General features: G+C 37.5%; 1 protein-coding gene across 2 annotated transcripts in view; it reads right to left on the reverse strand.

The window, feature by feature from the left end:
- Positions 1–8679: 8679 nt before the first annotated feature.
- The window catches only part of GCC2 (GRIP and coiled-coil domain containing 2), a 66373-nt gene continuing 53461 nt past the window's right edge, over positions 8680–21591 (reverse strand). For both annotated transcript variants that reach the window (XM_043603030.1, XM_043603029.1), the window contains exons 22-23: positions 15762–15963; positions 8680–9550 (exon numbers count right to left, since the gene is read on the reverse strand). In XM_043603030.1, the coding sequence (XP_043458965.1) occupies positions 9480–9550; positions 15762–15963 (273 nt within the window). In that variant the 3' untranslated portion in view covers positions 8680–9479. The remainder of the gene's footprint in view (positions 9551–15761; positions 15964–21591) is intronic.

Consider the following 21591-nt stretch of genomic DNA (forward strand, 5'->3'; position numbering starts at 1 on the left):
TTATAAATATTTAATTTTTTATCTATTTATTGTTTATTTTTGGGAGAGAGAGAGAGAGAAAACACAACTGGGGGAGGGGCAGAGGGAGAGAGGGAGACACAGAATCTGAAGCAGGCTCTAGGCTCTGAGCTGTCGGCACAGAGCTGGATGCGGGGCATGAACTCACGAACTGTGACATCATGACCTGAGCTGAAATCAAGAGCTGGATACTTAACCAACTGCACCACCCAGGCAGGCGTCTCTAGGAGTATTTTTACATATAGTTGTTGTGAGTGTTAATTTTATGTCATCTTGACTGAGACACGGATGCTTATGTATCTGTTTAAATACTATTCTGGTGTGTTTTGAGCGTGTTTCTGGATGAGAGTACCATTTGAATTGGAGGATGGCCCTCCCCAGTGTAGGTGGGCCTCGTCCAGTCCACCAGAGGCCAGAGTAGAACAAATGGCAGGGTAAGGGAGAGCTCATTTTCTCTACCTTCTTTGAGCTAGCTGGGGCACTGGTCTTCTGCATTTGGGCTGCAAATTACATCACTGGCTCTCCTGATTCTCCAGTTTGCAGAAAGCAGATCATGGGACTTCTTAGTTCTGTTTCTCTGGGGAACCTGGAGTAATATAGTACTACATACTGAAATAGGAGGAAAAATAGTCACAAAAATCCATTCATTTACTATCCTGAGAAATAATGAGTCCTAATAATCCATTAATTATTGATGTTTTCTATTGTTATTTGTTATCCAAGATCAGTAGATTTAGTAAGTACAACAAAAAATAGGCAATAATTATAGATCCTAAAAATATAACTTTAGCATCTATTCTGTGTTGATGTGTGTATTGGTCAGCTCCAGCTGCCATGACAAAATACCACAGCCTGAGTGGCTTAAACAACAGAAATCTATTTTCTCACAGTTCTGGAGGGCAGAAGTCCAAGCTCAAGGTTCTGGCTGATTTGGTTTCTGGTGAGAGCATTCCTCCTCGCTTGTAGACAGCCATCTTTTCACTACGTCGTCACCTGGTCTTTCCTTGGTGTGTAAACGCAGGGAAAAGGAGAGTGAACCCCCGTCTCTTCCTCTTCCTATAAGGACGCCCATCCTATTGGATTAGGTTTCCACCTTTATACTTCATTTAAGCTTACCTCTTTACAGGCCTCATCTCCATATACAGTCACATTGTGGGGGAGGGCTTCCACATGTGGATTTGAGGGGGGCACAATTCAGTCTATAACTATGTGTGTTAGAGCAATATCTCTGGTATCTTTGGATTCCTGTTCATTATGTAAATGTAACATTTACTTGTTTTATTTTAAAGGATTATAAAAGAAAAACATGAATCCCTTGCTCTACTTTTCTGACCCAAGGCCCTCTCTCCAAAAGTACTACTTTTACCTCTTTCAACTTTTCTCTTGGTATTTACCTTCATATTTCTAAATAATATATGGATTTGTTAAATCCATTTTTTATGATTTTTAGGTTTATTTTTATTAATTTTGAGAGCAGGAGAGGGGCAGAGAGAGAGAGAGAGAGAGAGACAGAATTGTAGGCTCCACAGTGTCAGGTCAGAGCCCAATGGGGGGCTTGAATTCACAAACCATGAGGTCATGACCGAGCTGATGTCAAGAGTCAGATGCTTAACTGACTGAACCACCTAGGTGTCCCATTTTTTATCTTTTTGATTTGCTTTTACATGAGGTGGGAATTTAGGAACTTTGTGTCTCCTCACTTCACCCATACCCATTCTTCCAATATAACATTCTAATATTTTGCAAATAGTGTTTTGACTTTATATTGTTATCCAGTGAGCCAAAAGTGTACTATGACTATATCTTCTTTGTCATTCACCTTTTAGTGTTTCCTAAAGTTAACATTGACTCCCCCCGCTTTCCTAGTCTCCTACTTACATTTCACTAATTCTCTAAGAACTTTCTACTCTTTATTCAATTTTTAGTAACTTAAACATTTAAAAAAGTTTTTAAAAATTGAAATATAACCAACAAACAGTGTTATATCAGTTTCAGGTGCATAATACAATGATTCAACAATTCTATACATTACTCAGTGCTCATCGTTGTAAGTGTACTCTTTATTCCCTATCACCTGTTTCAACCAATACCCCCTCCCACCTCCTCTCTGATAACCATCAGTTTGTTCTCTACATCTCTGTGGTTACTACAGCATTATTTACATTGGCCAAGATATGGAAGCAACCAAAGTGTTCATCCACAAATGAATAAAGGAGATGTGATACACACACACACATACACACACACACACACTGGAATATTCCTCAGGCATAAAAAAAAGTGAGATCTTGCCATTTGCAACAACATGGATAGACCTAGAAGGTATTATGCTTGGTGAAATAAGTCAGAGGAAAAAAAATCCCATATGATTTCACTCATATGTGGAATTTAAAAACAAAAACAAATGAACGAACAAAGAAAAAACAGACAAATTAAAGGGCTCTTAAATTTTTAGTAACTTTTTGTTATGGAAAATTTCAAACACATACAAAAATGGTGAGAATACTACTATATATACTCCAGTTTCCATTATTAAGCTTCAAATCTCAACTCTTATTTCAAGGAATGTAAGGTTAGTTTAATATCCAAAAGCCAATCCATGTAATAATACGCCATATTAACAGAACAAAAGACAAACCCTCATGATTATCTCAAAAGAGACTGAAAAACTATTTGACAAAACCCAATAGTCTTTCATGATCAATCACTCAACAAACTAGGAATAGAAATAAACCTTCTCAATCCGATACAAGGCATCTATGAAAGTCTCACAGCTGACATCCTACTTAATGGTGAAAGACTGCATGCTTTCCTCCGAACATCAGGACGATAGGGATGGCCTGTTTTGTCACTTCACTTTGACATTGTGCTAGAGTTTCTAGACAGGTGATTAGGCAGGAAAAAATAAATAAAGGCATCAAAATAGGAAATGAATGGGTAAAACTATCTTTATTTGCGTATGACATGATCTATGGAATATAGTTACCTATATTCCTGTGGAATCCACATACAGATAGCTACTGGAACTAATAAAGAATTCAGTGTGGTTACAGGATAGATCAGCATACAGAAAATCAATTAGATTTCTATATATAAGCAATGAACAATCCAAAAATGGAATTAAGAAAACAATTCAATTTACAATAGCATCAAAAGGAATGAAGTATTTAGGTATAAATTTAACATTTAAATGCAAGACTTGTACACTGAAAACTACAAAATATTGTCAAAAGAAATTAAAGCAAATCCAAAGAAATGGAAAGATACCCTATGTTCATGGGTTGGAAGACTAAATATTGTTAAGAAGGCAATATTTTCCAAATTGATTTATAGACTCAACATAAACCCCATCAAAATCCCAATTTGTGTTTTTTCAGAACAGACAAGCTGATCCTAAAGTTCATATGGAAATGCAAAGGATCTGGAAGAGACAAAAAATCTTGAAAAGAAAGAGTAAAATTTTGAGGAAACACACTTCCCCCTTTCAATCTTACTAAAGAGCTGCAGTAATCAAGACTGTGTGGGACTGGTCTAGCTGCAGACATACAGGTCAAGGAACTAGAACTGAGAGTTAAGATATAAACCCTTACTTTTATGGCAAATGATTTTCAACAAAGTTGCCATGACAATTCAATAGGGAAAGGACCAAGTTTTCAATAAATAGTGCTGGGACAAGTGGATGACAACATGCAAAAAGAATGAAGTTGGACTCCTTCCTGTATCATATTAAAAAGATTAACTCAAAGCGAATCAGAGACCTAAATGTAAGAGCTAAAACCAGAACACTTTTTTAAGAAAACATAGGAATAAATCTTTGTAATTGTTGGATTAAGCAATGAAGTTTGGATCTGACATCAAAAGTAAAGGGGATAAGCAAAAAGTAGGTAAATTAAGACTTCATCAAAATGAAACTTTTGTGCTGCAAATGAGTCATTGAGAAAGTAAAAAGACAAACCACAGAATGGTGGGAAATATTTGCAAATCATATGTCTGATAAGAGATTTATGTCCAAATATATCACATAAAGTTGTATGTAAAGAACACTTACAATTAAATAATAAAAAGACAAATCATCCAATTTTTAAAATGGGCAAATAATTGAAACAGGACATTTTTCCGAAGAAGAAATACAAAGCACATGGAACACACTTTTTAAAAAAAATTTATTTATTTATTCTGAGAGAGAGAGAGAGAGAGAGAGAGAGAATGAGAATCCCAAGCAGGTTCTGCACTGTCAGCACAAAGCCCAATGCAGGGGTCTATCTCATGAACCTTAAGATCATGAACTAAGGCGAAATCAGGAGCTGGATGCATAACCGACTGAGCCACTTAGGTGCCCTGAAACACACTTTTAACATCATTAGTCATTAGGGAAATATAAATCAAACCACAGTGAGATATCACTTCATATCCACTAGGATGGCTATAATCAAAAAGACAGATACGTTTTGATGAAGATGTGGGGAAAATGAATCCATACCTTGGTGGGATTGTAAAGTGGAGTAGTCCTTTAGAAAAGTTTGGCAGTTCTTTTTTTTTCAACATTTATTTTTGGGACAGAGAGAGACAGAGCATGAACGGGGGAGGGGCAGAGAGAGAGGGAGACACAGAATCGGAAACAGGCTCCAGGCTCTGAGCCATCAACCCAGAGCCTGACGCGGGGCTCGAACTCCCGGACCGTGAGATCGTGACCTGGCTGAAGTCGGACGCTTAACCGACTGCGCCACCCAGGTGCCCCAAAAGTTTGGCAGTTCTACAAATAAACATACAGTTACTATATGATGCAAAAAGTTCCACTCCAAGGTATGTACATGTACCCAAGAGAACTGAAAACATATCCACACAAAATCTTGTATGCAAATTTTCATAGCAGCAATATGCTTAATAGCTAGAAGCTGGAAATACTCAAATGCCTACCAACTGATGAATATATAAAACATAACATGTCATAGAAGGGATTTTTTCAGCAGTAAAAGGGATGATGCATGCTACAATGCAGAGGACCTTGAAAACATTATGCCAAGTGAAAGAAGTCAGTCACAGAAGATCACACACATGATTCTATTTATATGAAAAGCCTATCATAGGCAACTTGATAGGAAGTAGATTAGTGTTGTCAAGGACTGAAGTAGGCTAATGGAGGAGTGACTGCCAATGGGCAGGGAGTTCCTTTTAGGGGGTAATAAAAATTTCTAAACTCAGATTATGGGGATGATTTTGCAACCCTGTAACTGTACTAAAACCATTGAATTGTACACTTTCAACAAGGGAATTTTATGATATGTAAATTATATCTCAACAAATGTGTAAAAACCAAAACACAATGTATAAGTGATGTCAGAAAAAAAAAGATGTATGCTTATGGAGTGCATTGAGTGAAAATGTTTGAGTAGATAAGAAAACAACTTTCAACTCATTGTCAATCCTCTTTCACTGCCTCCCTCACCCACACTTCTCCCATAATACTTTGGATCAAATATGATTTCAACTGTAAATACTTCATGTTTTAAAAGTAATTCTTTTAAAACACAGACTCATCATCAAAACTAAACAAATTAAACATATTTCCTTTAGGTGTTCCTAAAAAGCAAGAGGTGATTATTTTTTTATTAAAAAATTTTTTTAATGTTTATTTTTGAGAAAGAGCACGAGCGGGGAAGGGGCAGAGAGGGAGACACAGAATTCAAAGCAGGCTCCAGGCTCTTAGCGGTGAGCAGAGCCGACACAGGGCTCAAACTCATGAACTGTGAGATCATGACCTGAGCCAAAGTCAGATGCTTAACCGAGTCATCCAGGTGCCCCAAGCAAGAGGTGATTATTACAGGCATGTGCAGGTAAATGTTACATTCACTTGTTGATTAATTAAATAACTTACTCATTAAGCACACTTTAGTGTTATGTGCCGTGCACTTAAGTAAGGACTGGGCACAAAAAGAAAAGTGAATTGGTAAACCTTTTTGCAGGCTGAGGAAGTAGGAAGATAACTTCCAAAAGGGGGAATTAACATTGGAGTGCCCACTCTGTGCTGGGGTGATTATGTCATTTAATAACTCACGATTGTGTAATTTGTTGTCTTCCTCTTGCAGATAAACAGATGGGTTGTCAGAACTGTCAAGAATGGGCCCCGAGCCAGTCAGTAGTAAAGCGGATATTCTGTCCAGATCTTAGTGTAGAGTTTCTCCTCTCGTCACTGCACTGTGTTCCAGACACCTGATAGTCACTCTCGAAGCACATGTAGAAGTTTGCTGAGGATGCAGGGACATGGTCTAGACTCCACTATACGTGTCTCAGGTATTAGAGCAGAATTGAAGTCTCCCAACATTCTCACCCCATATGTATTACCTCTGCCTGTCAGCTTAGCTTCTTTGTGCTTTCTAGGTGAGCTTTCCTTGCTCTTTCTGGGTCTCCCAGAGCTCCTGTCTTTGTCATAATTTGAGTTACACAGAAATGCGGACTTGACTCTGTAGTACCAAATCCACATCATTGAATCTAATCAATTTCGCCTGGGTTAGGGCTCTGTGCCTGGTTCAGTTGATTCTGGTTGGGCCTATGGTTGCCTCCTGGTGTGGTGGGGCAAAAGTTCCCAGTGAGAGGCAGGGGTGGAAAGGATTGTTGTCGTCTTCAAGTCTAGGCAGACATTTGGAGTGTTAACCACTATGGGTCTTTTTTAAAAAAATTTTTTTTTTCAACGTTTATTTATTTTTGGGACAGAGAGAGATACAGCATGAACGGGGGAGGGGCAGAGAGAGAGGGAGACACAGAATCGGAAACAGGCTCCAGGCTCTGAGCCATCAGCCCAGAGCCTGACTTGGGGCTCGAACTCACGGACCGCAAGATCGTGACCTGGCTGAAGTCGGACGCTTAACCGACTGCGCCACCCAGGCGCCCCTAACCACTATGGGTTCTAAGTGAGCTCACCTCAAAGGGAAGCTGGGGTGGTCATCTACATTATTGACACTGAAATCTTATTTCTTCACCATATTAATATTGAACAATATTCAGTGTTCTATTCATATGCACCTTGCTATTTTTTTTTTAAAGTAACAATTTGAAGGCCATGTAATCATATTTTGAATGCAGGAGGAAAAGATTTTTCTGCTATATATAACTTATGCATAAATAACCAAATCCTTTTTAACACTCATGGGTAAAAATTAGCTCAAAGACACCTGCAAAGTTGTATCAGGTTGTTTTACCTAGTGTATACTCATTTTGAAATAATAGCTGATTTTCAGATAACCAAATCAAAACAGAATAGTCTTAAACCAAATTGCAACCTACATTCCAACTTACTCATAGTACGAGTACTTTTTTTGTGTCACCAAATACCAAATTGTGTCTTTATTGGAAATTTCACATTCCTCAATACTATGTATTTCCAGTGACATCATTAGCTAACATGGGGCTTAAAAAGAACACAAAACACTGCATGCCTTTCCAAACCTTAGCTTTGCTAGTAAGCAATTCAATTACACTTCTGCCAAAGTTTGTTTAAAGGAATGTAATTGTGAAAGTTTGTTTAAAGGAATATAATTCTTGATCTTACACAGTTTGGAGCATAAGCAAATCTCACTGTATACAAGAGAGGCCTACATCACAGAGGAGGCTGGAACTTGAGAGGTGCCCAAAGTAAGGCTAAATGTGGCTCCCGGATCCAGCTGGAAGGTAGATGTCAGACATGGAAGGCATCATGGCTACACTTTATGCACCAAAATGTCAGTTCTCTCAAGCAAATGACATTCTAGGTCCCAACTGTCTGAAGAAAGCAGTGAAGGAATTTGCAATGCCAATTCATGGACTAAAAAACCCCAAAGAGACAGTGTCTAACAGAAAAAGAGTAGGCATAAAAATATAATATGCAGTTAAATATATTTAATAGAAATATTAAAATAATCATTACATTTCCTCTCATTGCTGAAGCCATGAAAGAATATCACTTTTGTAATCAAAGTAATAATTTATCATGCAAAAAGGTATTTTTGTTATTACATTCATAAGCAGAGACTGTATTTCAAAACAAGTTTATATAGACTTCAAAAAGGCCTAGACTTAAAGTGAAATTTATTTAAATACTAGTAGTTACATAGTATGCTGCTGGCATACACATCTTCACAGTTCATAAAGTAAAAAAGCTAAACTTTTAAAGTCAGCTCTGAAATGGATGCATTTTCATTAATACATTCACTAGTTAAGTCTGTTCTTCTAAAACAGGAGGAAAGACAGAAATAGGAGATATTCTTTGAGAACAAACTCAACATGTCAGCAGCAAATTTCAGTTAAATTGGAAACAAATGTTCTGAGTAACCAAAATATAAAGTCAGTTCACCAGCTGAGACTGAAAATTAGGGTATAAATTGGAAGGCTTAAGAGAACTTTACAGAGCATACTGTGTGGTGATTTTTCCGTCAAATAAATATTAAAAATGGAATTCTCAAATTTATGATTTAGGAACACAATTTTGATCTAGTCTATAAAATATACTCAGAGGAATCAAAGGCAGGTACCACCACCACCTAAAGTTATTCACAAGATCTGTGGAACCATGACCCCGGCCTCTAAGGTGTCTACCTGAAGCTCCTTGTGATGGAGTTCATGGAATGGCATGTCTGCTGGGCCACGGGAAGCACCACTCTCATATTAGATACAATGCTAATGACAGAGTCAATGTGCTGATAAGTTTTTATTAGGGGAGATGGAAAGAATTCTCAAAACAGATTCATGGCTTAAAAGTGGATGAATCCCCTCAAGAGCCTGGAGAGACATCATGAAATCACCCCGAGGTAATGAGCTTGGTCCCCTACGTTCATGTTCCGTGTCACACCAGCCAACGGTAGAGTCTCTAACAACATAATGAGTTTTGAGATAATATACTTTAGAGGAAAAAAAGGACAGTTCATTTTAAAGTAATTAAACTGTATTTTAGTTTCATAATTAACTGCACATATTTGCTTTATAATCTCTTAATAAACATGTCAACTTTACCAATAAAGTATTTTCCTTCATATTCTACTTAACAAGTTTTCTTTAACAATTTATAATAATAATCCATCTGCAAGTCTGATCTTGCAATAAACAGTCTTGTAACATTATTTTAAAAACCTAAATTCCAGTTGGTACTGTACCAAAATTTAACTTCAAAATTCACAGTACTGCCCAGAAACAGGCGGGTCCTGAGGTTCTACAGAAGAAGGGAGTGACTTCGTTCTTGGTGTTTTCATCTGGTAGCACACATGGGAGGTCACAGAGTCAAAGGGCTGTGGACTGGTATCAACACTTCAGGCTGCTGTACTTCATACTTTTACTTCAAGCGGAGACTTTTAAAATACATCTGACATAGATATGTAGAAATATATGTAGATGTGAATATATACACACACTATTGGACAAAAGAATGACAGCAATGTGAAACTTTTTTGCCAAATGGATTCTATTTCGTAAATAAATAATGTTTTCCTGTCAATCTATCGAAGTCCAGACCAACTATGCAGATAGGATGCCCAGCCAGAGGAACGGGAAGCATTTTCTTCCTCACCTTTGGAAAGTTAAAAAAGAAAAAAAAAAAGGCATTAATCTTTTCATACCATACTTTGACATTACAAGTATGTTCTTGAACTTTCAGTATTTGCTTTCTCCATTAGACAATTCCAAAAATAAACTCCCCAGCACAACTAAGTATTATTGACAATAAGGGGAATTTTTACATTCTTTTAAAACAGAAGCCTTACATAACTTAGAATCTAAACCCAATAGTTTTGTGGTAAACCTCAAAATGAAACCAAGACAAACAAAAAATCATTGTTTTTAATCATTTAAAAAAATTTTTTTTAACGTTTATTTATTTTTGAGACACAGAGAGACAGAGCATGAACAGGGGAGGCGCAGAGAGAGAGGGAGACACAGAATCTGAAACAGGCTCCAGGCTCTGAGCTGTCAGCACAGAGCCCGACGCGGGGCTTGAACTCACGGACCATGAGATCATGACCTGAGCCGAAGTCGGACGCTTAACCGACCAAGCCACCCAGGCGCCCTGTAATCATTTTAAAATCAAATACACTGAGGTATAATTTACTCATGGTAAAATTCATCCTTTTTAGGTATAACACCACCATCCCTACCTTTTTGCCTTTTCTAGAAAGTCATAAATTTAATTACATTGTGTATCTTTGGAGTTTGGTTCCTTTCACTTAGGAGGATGCATTTGAGAATTGTCCATGTTCCGTGTGTATCAGTAGTTCATTCCTTTTTACTGCTGAGTAGATTCCTCTGTGTGACTGTACCAGACTAGTTTGTTTTATTCATTTACCAGTGAAGGATATCTGAGCTGTTTCTATTTTTTCCAATTTAAAATAAAACTGCTAAAAACGTTTGTGCATGCGTTTTTCATTTTAACATTTATTGAGAAATGATCTGCATACCATAAGATTCACCCTTTTAAAGTGTATCATTCAGTGGTTAGGTTTGTGCAGTTTGTTGTGTGAACAAAGGCTTTCATTTCTCTTGGATAAATACCGCTGAGTGGGATTGTTATTATACAGTAAGCATGTTTAACTTTATAAAAAATGCCAAACTTTTCCCAGGGGATTATATCATTTTGTATTGAGTGTTCCAGTTTCCTTTTATCTTTTTTATGATCAACACAAACAAATCCTATCTTAAAATTCAGAAAAATTCTGGGCTTCCAAGAAAATTTCAGACAAGGCCTCCTTTATTGTTGTCTTCTTACTATGACTTGAATATTAATATATATGATTTGCAAGTTTTACAACCTTAAAAAAAGTGAACCCCTCTTCTTATTACATGTCCTTTGCCACCTTCCCACTTCTCCCCAAAAGTGATGACTATTAAATTCAGTATACTCTCTCCTAGATGCTCTTCTGTGTTTTCAAGCATGTATAATGTATCACAAGTGGATCTCATGCAGAAAGGCATTTTCAAAATTTTAAATAGAGGAACTTTATTTTATTATTATTTAACCTTTTAAAAAATGTTTATTTTTGAGAGAGAGAGAGAGAGAGAGGAGGGGCAGAGAGAGACGGAGAGACAGAATCCCAAGCAGGCTCCACGCCATCAGCACAGATCCTGCCGTGGGACTGGAATCCCCAAACTGTGAGATCATGACCTGATCTGTGTCTCAGATCTGGCAGGACTCTGCCCCATGCAGACAATGTTCTGGGCAGCTGTTTTTTTTTTTTTTAAATGTTTATTTACTTTTGAGAGAGACAGAGACAGAATGCAAGTGGGTTAGGGGCAGAGAGAGAGGGAGACATGGATCCGAAGCAGGCTCCAGGCTCTGAGCTGTCAGCACAGAGCCTGACGCGGGGCTCGAACTCACGAGCCGTGAAATCATGACCTAAGCTGAAGCCGGCTGCTCAACCAAATGAGCCACCCAGGCACCCCTGGGGCAGCTGTTCTTCTCTGGTAAACAAAGACCACAGAAAGGCTGAGATAGGGTGTATTTGCTCCTGCACTGAGTAATTGCTCTCTTCTGATAAAATTCTACATCCTCTTCAAACCAAATCAGGCCCGTACAGTGAGTATGTGAGTGTTCTCTTCCTGCCAGTCTGGAGATGATCAAAAAAGCTTCACGGTCTTCACCTTTTTTTCCTATTGAATTGTTAGCCTTTTTCTTTTTCTTTCTTTTTTTTTTTCTTAATTGAGGTAAAATTGGTTCTTCTATTACTTTTAGGTATTTTTCCTCTTTACTTACTTCTATAAAGTATTAGATTTTGGCAACACTGTACAGTAAGGAACAATACACAGTTCTGCAAATTATAACCTAGTTGGGGAGTAAAGATGTAGAGAAGCAAACTTTGCTCTTACTTGAGCAGCCAAGTTGAGATTCTAGTCTTTCAAAGAGAAGCACGATATGACCAACAACCTGCTTACCTCAAGTTGTGGCTCAAGAAGAAGAGAAATCCGCAGCCTGTGAATGGTGCTGGGATCCAACATGAGGGAAGCAGGGGAGTTAACATTTGCACCACATGCAGAGCAACAACCTATGCTACTGAGCAGTATTTCTTCATGTTACTTGTTTGGGGACTAACGTAGCACTTTGTGTTGTTTTGCCTTATGTAGAGATGTGACAGGCAGCTTTGAGCAGCTAATGACACTTGCCCATGGGGCAAGTTGGGTCCTTATTGGGTGTTTATTACAAGGAGTTGGACATCACCTGTCAGAGGGAGAAAACCTACTTTATCCCCTAAGTTAATGTTTCTCAAATATTTGTGACCCAGATGCACAGAAAGGCAAACATCTGTCTGATACAGTCAGACAGAAACCAACATTCACACATATACCCAGGGAACTTCAAGAAACAATTCTTACCCTTATCAGATTCAAGATAGTCTGATGTTTGTCTCATTGTCTCAATTAAAAAAAATGTTTTGTATGTGATTCACCAAATTAATTTCAACATCCATTAGTGATTACCAACCTGAATAAAAAATATTGGTATAATCTCTACACAAAATCAGAGTATAAACCCTGCTTCAAAGGAGATGAAGGGGGCAAGAGGTACTTGTGCTCTTTGCTTTTATGGTCCCATTCCTTTCACTGTCAGGAAGAGCAGCCCTCAGACCCTCTCTTCTGGTACTCTGGACATCTGTAACGTGGTCTATTGTTTCCAAGTCTTGGTAAATGTCCTTGGTCTGGCTGGTGGGGCCCAGGACTGTTTTCCGTAGTGTGGTGACAGGTTTCCTGTGCATGGCATTCCTTCTTGTATCTCTGACCTTCTACTTACCTTTTCCTTATACATGAAGTACATAGTTGAGCATTTCCAATGGAGGTGAATTCTTGAAGTTTCTATCAGAAAAGATCTTGAGAAATAGTTTCTCAAGGTTCACAGTTATTGTTTTTTTTTTAATGTTTATTTTTGAGAGTGCACGTATGCGCAGGAGTAGGGGAAGGGCAGAGAGGTGAACAGAGGATTGGAAGCTGACTCTGCACTGACAGCAGACAGCCTGACGTGGGGCTTGAACCCATGAACTGCAACATCATGACCTGAGCTGAAGTTGGATGCTTAACTGACTGAGCCACCCAGCTGCCCCAAGGTTCACATTTATATCTTATAGCATGCGAAAGACAGTACTCCACCAATGTCACAGAAAAGTACACTGTGAGCCTATCACTCCTTTAAAGGTAATGAGGTAATGGGTCTTCTTTTGAGACTTTTCTCTGTTCTTTTAGGGGGCATTTTTACTTTTATGTGAAGAGGTACACTTCCTTTTATTTATCCTACTTGAAATTGTATTGAGATTTTTCAAATGTGTGGAGGGATGTCCTTCAGCAGCTCTGAAAAATTTTTAGCCACTCTCTTCAATACCATCTCTACCTCATTCTTTCCTGTCCTCTCCTTCTAGAACTTCAATTATTAAATATATGTTAGATGTCTTCATTCTATCCTCTACATCTATTACTTTTCTGGTTTTTTTTTCCTCCATTGTGTTTCCATGCTGAATTCTGAATAATTCCTTCTGACCCATCTTCCAGTTTAATAATTCTCGCTTAAGCTGTATCTCTAGCTGCTGCCAGACTACAGCTGTTTTTAATTCAATTTTTATAAGTTTTCTTTTGTTTGTTCACATAGACAAGAGATAAGTGAATAATCTTTATAACGTATAGTAGTTTAGGGAATTTTTGTATACGTTTACGGGACTTAGCAAAAAAACCTGTATTAGAGTTCTGGGTTTCTAATGAGCTTCTTATATATACCCTGTGGGATGATCACTAACATCTGTGTTATCAGAACCCTTAAGTTAGTCTCTTTGAGATCTTTTAATCAACAGGCACTCAACTTACAGGAGCCACTTGAATGTAACACCTACATAACATTAAATATCTGGGCCTTAAAAAAGACTGTTAGACATGCTAAGTATTTTGAGATCATTTCATTGAAGTATGTTTTAATTTAAAAATACACATGTCATTCCTAAAGTCCTGGTTAATTTTACAATGAAAAAAATAGTTTTAACTTTGGTAGAATAAACAAAAAGTAATATATAAAAGCAAATTTATTATCAGGATAACTAAATTACAAAAAATGTACATTATGTATTCTTATTTTGGTTCTTGTGACAAAAATACAATTGTAGCTAAGGTAATGTGCCCTACAATTAGCAGAACTGAGGTTACTTGAGAATATTCCTCCCTCATCATTACTCAGATATATTGTAAGACAACATTTTGAAAGAAACAATCAGCACTATGTATGAAGTATTTCTGCAAAACCAAAACCAACCAACCAACCAACCAAACAAACAAACAACAAACCCCGAATCATATCAGTCCTCTAGATCAGGGGTTCTCAAGGTATGGTCACCAGACCAGGTCCCCAGAGCATCAGTATCATCTGGGAACTTGTTAAAAATGCGAACTCTTGAATCTATTGAATCAGAAACTTGGTGGGGAGGGGGGTGTCCAGCAATCTGAGTTTTAATCATTGCACCAGATGATTCTGATACCTGCTCAATTTTGAGCACCACTCTCCAGCATTACCAGTTTAATCAGGACTTATAGGGAATAGAAGAACATGTTAAAGAGCACCAACATGAGGTAAACCAGTCAAAAGTGGGACAACTGGACATTCTGCGCTTACTGATACGATGTCTCAGAAATTATACAACATTACCTATGAGGTATTTTTTGTTTCCCACCCCACCCATTTACACCTGGATCTAATCAGAGATCTAACTTCCTATTTATAGGCAATAATGGAACAAGTTAAATGCTATCTCCAAGTGCCAAATTCATAACTGAGCTTCTGTAGGACAAATGACCAGTTTCTTCAAATAATAATCAACATACTACAAAAAAGAACATGGAAATGCTATAGATAATAACAATAAGACAAAGCTTAAGGGACATCAACCAGATGCAGTGTGTGAGCCCTACTTGGGATGCTGTAGAAAGACATCTGTGATAATGGGAACACTGAGGGTGAACTTGGTGTAGACAGCAGAGGGGTCCAATACACAGCAAATATTTGCTGGGGAAATCATATGATGTGTGGAACTTGTTTTAAAATCTCTAGCTCTGCTCTTCCCCTGTCAAAAGAGTCTGACCATGAGTTGAAAACTGTTAAAGATGACTGAGAACTATAAGGGACATGACAGTATTCTGCCTGCATGCTTGAAAGGGTCAGTGATAAAAACATTTGAAACTATCAAAAATTAAACCATGATCCTTAAGACGCAGTCTTAAGTCAGGTAACTACAGCAGCTGTATGTGCATCATTTTAAAGGAGTTAATGAAATCACAGTATTAAATCTATTTGATAGAAAATCTAAACTCCAAACACAGGACAGCTTTAAAGCTGAATGTTCCTTAAGAAATGGACTGTTGGGTATGATATGGACCAAGTGTTGAGCCATATCATTGTTGCCTTGAGACTCTTTGGGGGAAAAGAGGTAAAGGTGGACATGAAGCAAGAAAGACTAAACCAATACAAGTTAAAAAAAAAAGTATCATATAAAATAAAACCACATTCTTTGATAGAATTCAATGCTAGAATTACAAGTCCACTATTCAAAAGATCTAACTAAACACTGTATTGTATTTTGATGCATCTTAAAATTACATAATGTTACCTTTTCAAATCTAGTCACAGGTTACACATATGATAGAATTCATATTTTAAGTCGTAGTGTCATGAAAAAGATTGTAAGAGCACACACAAAGTCTCATCCACAAGGCCAGCATTTAGTGTAAGTTATGAAACAGAAGTTCTAATACTTTCCTTCACGTACCTTGAGCAATTGCAGCAAGTTTTCCCTTTTCTTCAGGGCTGAGCTGCAGCATTGTATCTATAACAGGAAGCAGTCTTTCTTTCTCACTACCTGGTTTCAGGAAAATGAATTGGAGCAAGACATTCTTCAAGTACTCCAGGTTAGCTACAGACTTTTCTCGTTCCTGATTTCTTTCCAGTCTTCTTATTTCACTTTTGAGGAGCTGATGTTAAAGAAATTAGTTAAAAATGGTTTTAGGAGCTTTGGGTTAAAAATGGTGGACTGAACACATGCACTTTTCTTCCCTTCCTGCTGAAATGCCCCCCAAAAATGACTAAAAGAGAGTAGGAGAAAAGAAAAAAAGCTGATAGAAATATCAAGAAATTCCTAAAAGATGAGAAACAGAAAAAGTGGACAAGACTCAGTCCAGCAGCTTACCAACTACCACTGACAGGAGGACACAATGGATTCCACAAAAATACCAAGAAGCTCCTGCCTCAGAAGTACAGAGGAGCATGGAAATTGGGGCTGAAAATGGGGGACTGATATAAAGCCTACATAGGTTGGTACTATGGTGCTCCCTCCATCTCCTATTCTCTACAGAAAGTAAACCAGTGGGCTCAGGGCTGTGGAATAAGACATGCTGTGAAGAGGGCAAGCCAGAGTTTGAAAACAAGGGCCACAAACCCCTTCCCTGCCCTGCTCACAGACTGCAGGTAGTCACGGTGTCCACAGTGAAGTTATGTTTACATGATGCACAGCATTTCACCAAAACAAAAGCCAAGTCCATGATAGAGTAAATATAAGGAATATAAGACGATCTAAGATATTACAAAAAAAAATGGGGCAAACGGTGATAGAAAAGATGGTAAAATGTTAAAGTCTTTGGAGATTTGTGGGTTGAAACAGACAAAAATAGTTATACTTCATCATTTTATGTTAGTCCAGGAAAGTTAGCAAACTCGGTCCTAAAATCTACGGTCATTCTGAAAAGTGACAATAAGGTCCAAGAAATCATTCAGGAATGTAAATTTGTGGAAATATAACATTTGAATAGTCACTTAGACTCATTGGGCTAGTTAGCAATTTGTTATATGTGATAATGTTTGGAATATGTAGAAAATGTTATTTTATACAGATGCATATTACAATATTTAGAAGTGAATGTCATAGTATATACAATTTACTATGAATAATGTAATAACTCCGTATAAAACAGTTAACTGAACAAGGAGAGCTGAGGCTCTCCACCGAAGGACAGCCTATTTGGACAAGCATGTACAGGGCAGAAGCCATGTGCTCTCCAGACATACAAGAGCTGCAATGTTGCTCCCCACTTATCAGCTTCAATCATTTCTCTCATCAGTGATGTGAGGATTAAATGAGATGGTCTATGTAAAGCCAAGGGGCTGGCTCATGAGAATTGCACAATAAGTAATAGGACTATTTTTGGAGAAGTGACTTAGCAGTGAGCCTGGGTGCATTGTATAACCCTCAACTGCACCACGATCTATCTATTACCACGTGTTTCTAGTGTCGCTTTTATTTATTTATTTTAATTTTTTAAATGAAAAAAAAATTTTAATTTACATCCAAATTAGTTAGCATATAGTGCAACAATGATTTCAGGAGTAGATTCCTTAATGCCCCTTACCCATTTAGCCCATCCCCCCTCCCACAACCCCTCCAGTAACCCTCTGTTTGTTCTCTATATTTAAGAGTCTCTTATGTTTTGTCCCCTCCCTGTTTATGTTATTTTGCTTCCGTTCCCTTATGTTCACCTGTTCTGTGTCTTAAAGTCCTCATATGAATGAAGTCATATGGTATTTGTCTTTCTCTAATTTTGCTTAGCATAATATCCTTAGTTCCATCCACATACTTGTAAATGGCAAGATTTCATTCTTTTTGATTGCCAAGTGATACTCCATTGTCTATATATACCTTATATATAGAAGTATACTATATATACTTCTTTATCCATTCATCCATCGATGGATATTTGGGCTCCTTCCATACTTTGGCTATTATTACTAGTGCTGCTATTAACATTGGGGTGCATGTGCCCCTTCAAAACAGCATATCTGTATCCCTTTGGATAAATACCTCATAGTGTAATTGCTGGATTGTACATAGTTCTATTTTTAATTTTTTGAGGAACTTCCATACTGTTTTCCAGAGTGGCTGCACCAGTTTGCATTCCCACCAGCAGTGCAAAAGAGATCCTCTTTCTCTGCCTCCTCACCAACATCTATTGATGCCTGAGTTGTTAATGTTAGCCATTCTGACAGGTGTGATGTGGTATCTCATTGTGGTTTTGATTTGTATTTCCCTGATGATGAGTGATGTTGGGTATTTTTTAATGTGTCGGGTGGCCATATGGATGTCTTCCTTGGAGAAGTGTCTATTCGTGTCTTTTTCCCTTTTCTTCACTGGATTATTTGTTTTTTGGGTGTTGAGTTTGATAAGTTCTTTATAGATTTTGGATACTAACCCTTTATCTGATATGTCGTTTGCAAATATTTTCTCCCATTCCATCAGTTGCCTTTTAGTTTTGCTGCTTGTTTCCTTCGCTGTGCAGGAGCTTTTTATTTTGGTGAGGTCCCAACAGTGAATTTTTGCTTTTGTTTCCCTTGCCTCCAGAGATGTATTAAGAAGTTGCTGCGGCCAAGGTCAAAGAGGTTTTTGCTTGCTTTCTCCTCGAGGATTTTGATGGCTTCCTGTCTCACATTTAGGCCTTTCATCCATTTTGAGTTTATTTTTGTGTATGGTGTAAGAAAGTGGTCCAGGTTCAGTTTTCTGCATATTGCTGTCCAATTTTCCCAGCACCAGTTGCTGAAGAGACTGTCTTTATTCCATTGGATAGTCTTTCCTCCTTTGTCAAAGATTAGTTGGCCATACATTTGTGGTCCATTTCTGGGTTCTCTATTCTGACCATTGATCTGTGTGTCTGTTTTTGTGCCAGTACCATACTGTCCTGATGATTACAGCTTTGTAATACAGCTTGATTCTGGGATTGTGATGCCTCTTTTCAAGATTGCTTTGGCTATTCAGGGTCTTTTCTGGATCCATATAAATTTTAGGATTGGTTGTTGTAGCTCTGTGAAGAATGCTGGTGTTATTTTGATAGGGATGGCATTGAATATGTAGATTGCTTTGGATAGTATTGACATTTTAACAGTATTTATTCTTCCTATCCAGGAGCATGGATATTTTTCCATGTTTTTGTGTCTTCTTCAATTTCTTTCATAAGCTTTCTACAGTTTTCAGTGTATGATTTTTTTTCACCTCTTTGGTTATGTTTGTTCCTAGGTATTTTATGGTTTTTGGTGCAATTGTGAATGGGATCAATTCCTTGATTTCTCTTTCTGTTGCTTCATTGTTGGTGTACAGGAATGCAAGCAATTTCTGTGCATTGATTTTATATCCTGCGATTTTGCTGAATTCATGAATCAGTTCTAGCAGTTTTTTGTGGACTCTTTTGGGTTTTCCATATAGAGTATCATGTCATCTGTGAAGAGTGTAAGTTTGACCTCCTCCTGGCCAATGTGGATGCTTTTTATTTCTTTGTGTTGTCTGATTGCTGAGGCTAAGACTTCCAATACTATGTGGTGAGAGTGGACAATCTGTCTTGTTCCTGAGGATGATATTAGCATTGGGTCTTTCGTATATGGCTTTTATGATCTTGAGGTATGATCCTTCTATCCCTACTTTCTTGAGGTTTTTTTTTTTTTATCAAGAAAGGATGCTATATTTTGTTAAATGCTTTCTCTGCATCTATTGAGATTATATGGTTCCTGTCCTTTCTTTCATTGATGTGATAAATCACATTGATTGTTTTGCGGATATTGAACCAGCCCTGCATCCCAGGTATAAATCCCACTGGATCGCCGTGAATAATTTTTTTAATGTATTGCTGGATCTGGTTGGCTAAAATCTTGTTGAGGATTTTTGCATCTATGTTCATCAGGGATATTGGTCTATAGTTCTTTCTTTTTAGTGGGGTCTCTGGTTTTGGAATTAAGGTAATGTTGGACTCAAGAAAGAGTTTTGAAGTTTCCCTTCCATTTCTATTTTTTGGAACAGCTTCAACCGAATAGGTGTTAACTCTTCCTTAAATGTTTGGTAGATATTGGTTTTTTGTTCTCCTTTTTAGTGGCGTCTCTGTCTGGTTTTGGAATCAAGGTAATGCTGGCTTCATAGAAAGAGTTTGGAAGTTTTCTATTTTTTGGAACATTTCTATTTCTATATTTTGGAACAGCTTCCATTTCTATATTTTGGAACAGCTTCAAGAGAATAGGTGTTAACTCCTCTTTAAAAAATGTGGGGTAGAATTCTCCTGGAAAGCCATCTGGCCCTGGACTCTTGTCTTTTTGGGATTTTTGATTATGAATTTGATTTCTTTACAGGTTATGGGTCTGTTCAAATTTTCTATTTCTTCCGGTTTCAGTTTTGATAGTGTATATGTTTCTAGGAATTTGTCCATTTCTTCCAGATTGCCCATTTTATTGGCATATAATTGCTCATAATATTCTCTTATTGTTGATTGTATTTCTGCTGTGTTGGTTGTGATCTCTCCTCTTTCATTGTTGATTTTATTTATTTGGCTCGTTTCCTTTTTTCTTTTTGATCCAACTGGCTAGTAGTTTATCAATGTTGTTAATTCTTTCGAAGAAACATCTTCTGGTTTCATTGATCTGTTATACTGTCTTGTTTTGTTTTGTTTTGGTTCTGATAGCATTATTTTGGCTCTAATCTTTATTATTTCCTGTCTTCTGCTGGTTTTGAGTTTTATTTGCTGTTCTTTTTGCAGATCTTCAAGATGTAAGGTTAGGTTGTGTATCTGAGACCTTTCTTCCTTCTTTAGGAAGGCTTGGATTCCTATATACTTTCCTCTTATGACCACCTTTGCTGTGTCCCAGAGGTTTTGGGTTGTAGTGTTATCATTTTCATTGGCTTTCATGCACTTTTTAATTTCCTCTTCAACTTCTTGGTTAGCCCATTCATTCTTTAGTAGGATGTTCTTTAGTCTCCAAGTATTTGTAACCTTTCCAAATTTTTTCTTGTGGTTAATTTCAAGTTTCATAGCACTGTGGTCTGAAAATATGCACAGTATGATCTCCATCTTTTTGTACTTGTTGAGGGCTGATTTATGTCCCAGTATGTGGTCTATTCTGGAGAACGATCTATGTGCACTAGAGACAAATGTATATTCCACTGTTTTAGGATGAAATCTTCTGCATATATGTTAAGTCCATCTGGTCCAGTGTTTCATTCAAAGACATTGTTTCCTTGTTGGTTTTTTGACTAGATGATCTGTCTATTGCTGGAAGTGGGGGTGTTGAAATCCCCTACTATTATGGTATTGTTATCAATGAGTTTTTTTATGTTTGTGATTAATTGATTTATATATTTGGGTGTTTTCCACAGTTGGCGCATAAATGTTTACAACTGTCAGGTCTTCTTGGTGGATAGACCCCTTAATTATGATATAATGCCCTTCTTCATCTCTTGTTACAGTCTTTATTTTAAAGTCTAGATTGTCTGATATAAGTATGGCTACTCTGGCTTTCTTTTATTGACCATTAGCATGACAGATGGTTCTCCATCCCCTTACTTTCAATCTGAAGGTATCTTTAGATTAAAGTGGGTCTCTTGTAAACAGCATATAGATGGATCTTGTTTTCTTACCCATTCTGTTACCCTATGTCTTTTGATTTGACCATTTAGTCCATTGACGTTTAGAGTGAGTACTGAAAGATATGAATTTATTGCCATTATGTTGCTTGTGCTTGTAGAGTTGGGAGTTCCTGGTGGTGTTCTCTGGTCCTTTCTATCTTTGTTCCTTTTGGTA

This window comes from Prionailurus bengalensis, chromosome A3 (assembly GCF_016509475.1).
Source record: "Prionailurus bengalensis isolate Pbe53 chromosome A3, Fcat_Pben_1.1_paternal_pri, whole genome shotgun sequence".
NCBI classification, from domain to species: Eukaryota; Metazoa; Chordata; class Mammalia; order Carnivora; family Felidae; genus Prionailurus; species Prionailurus bengalensis.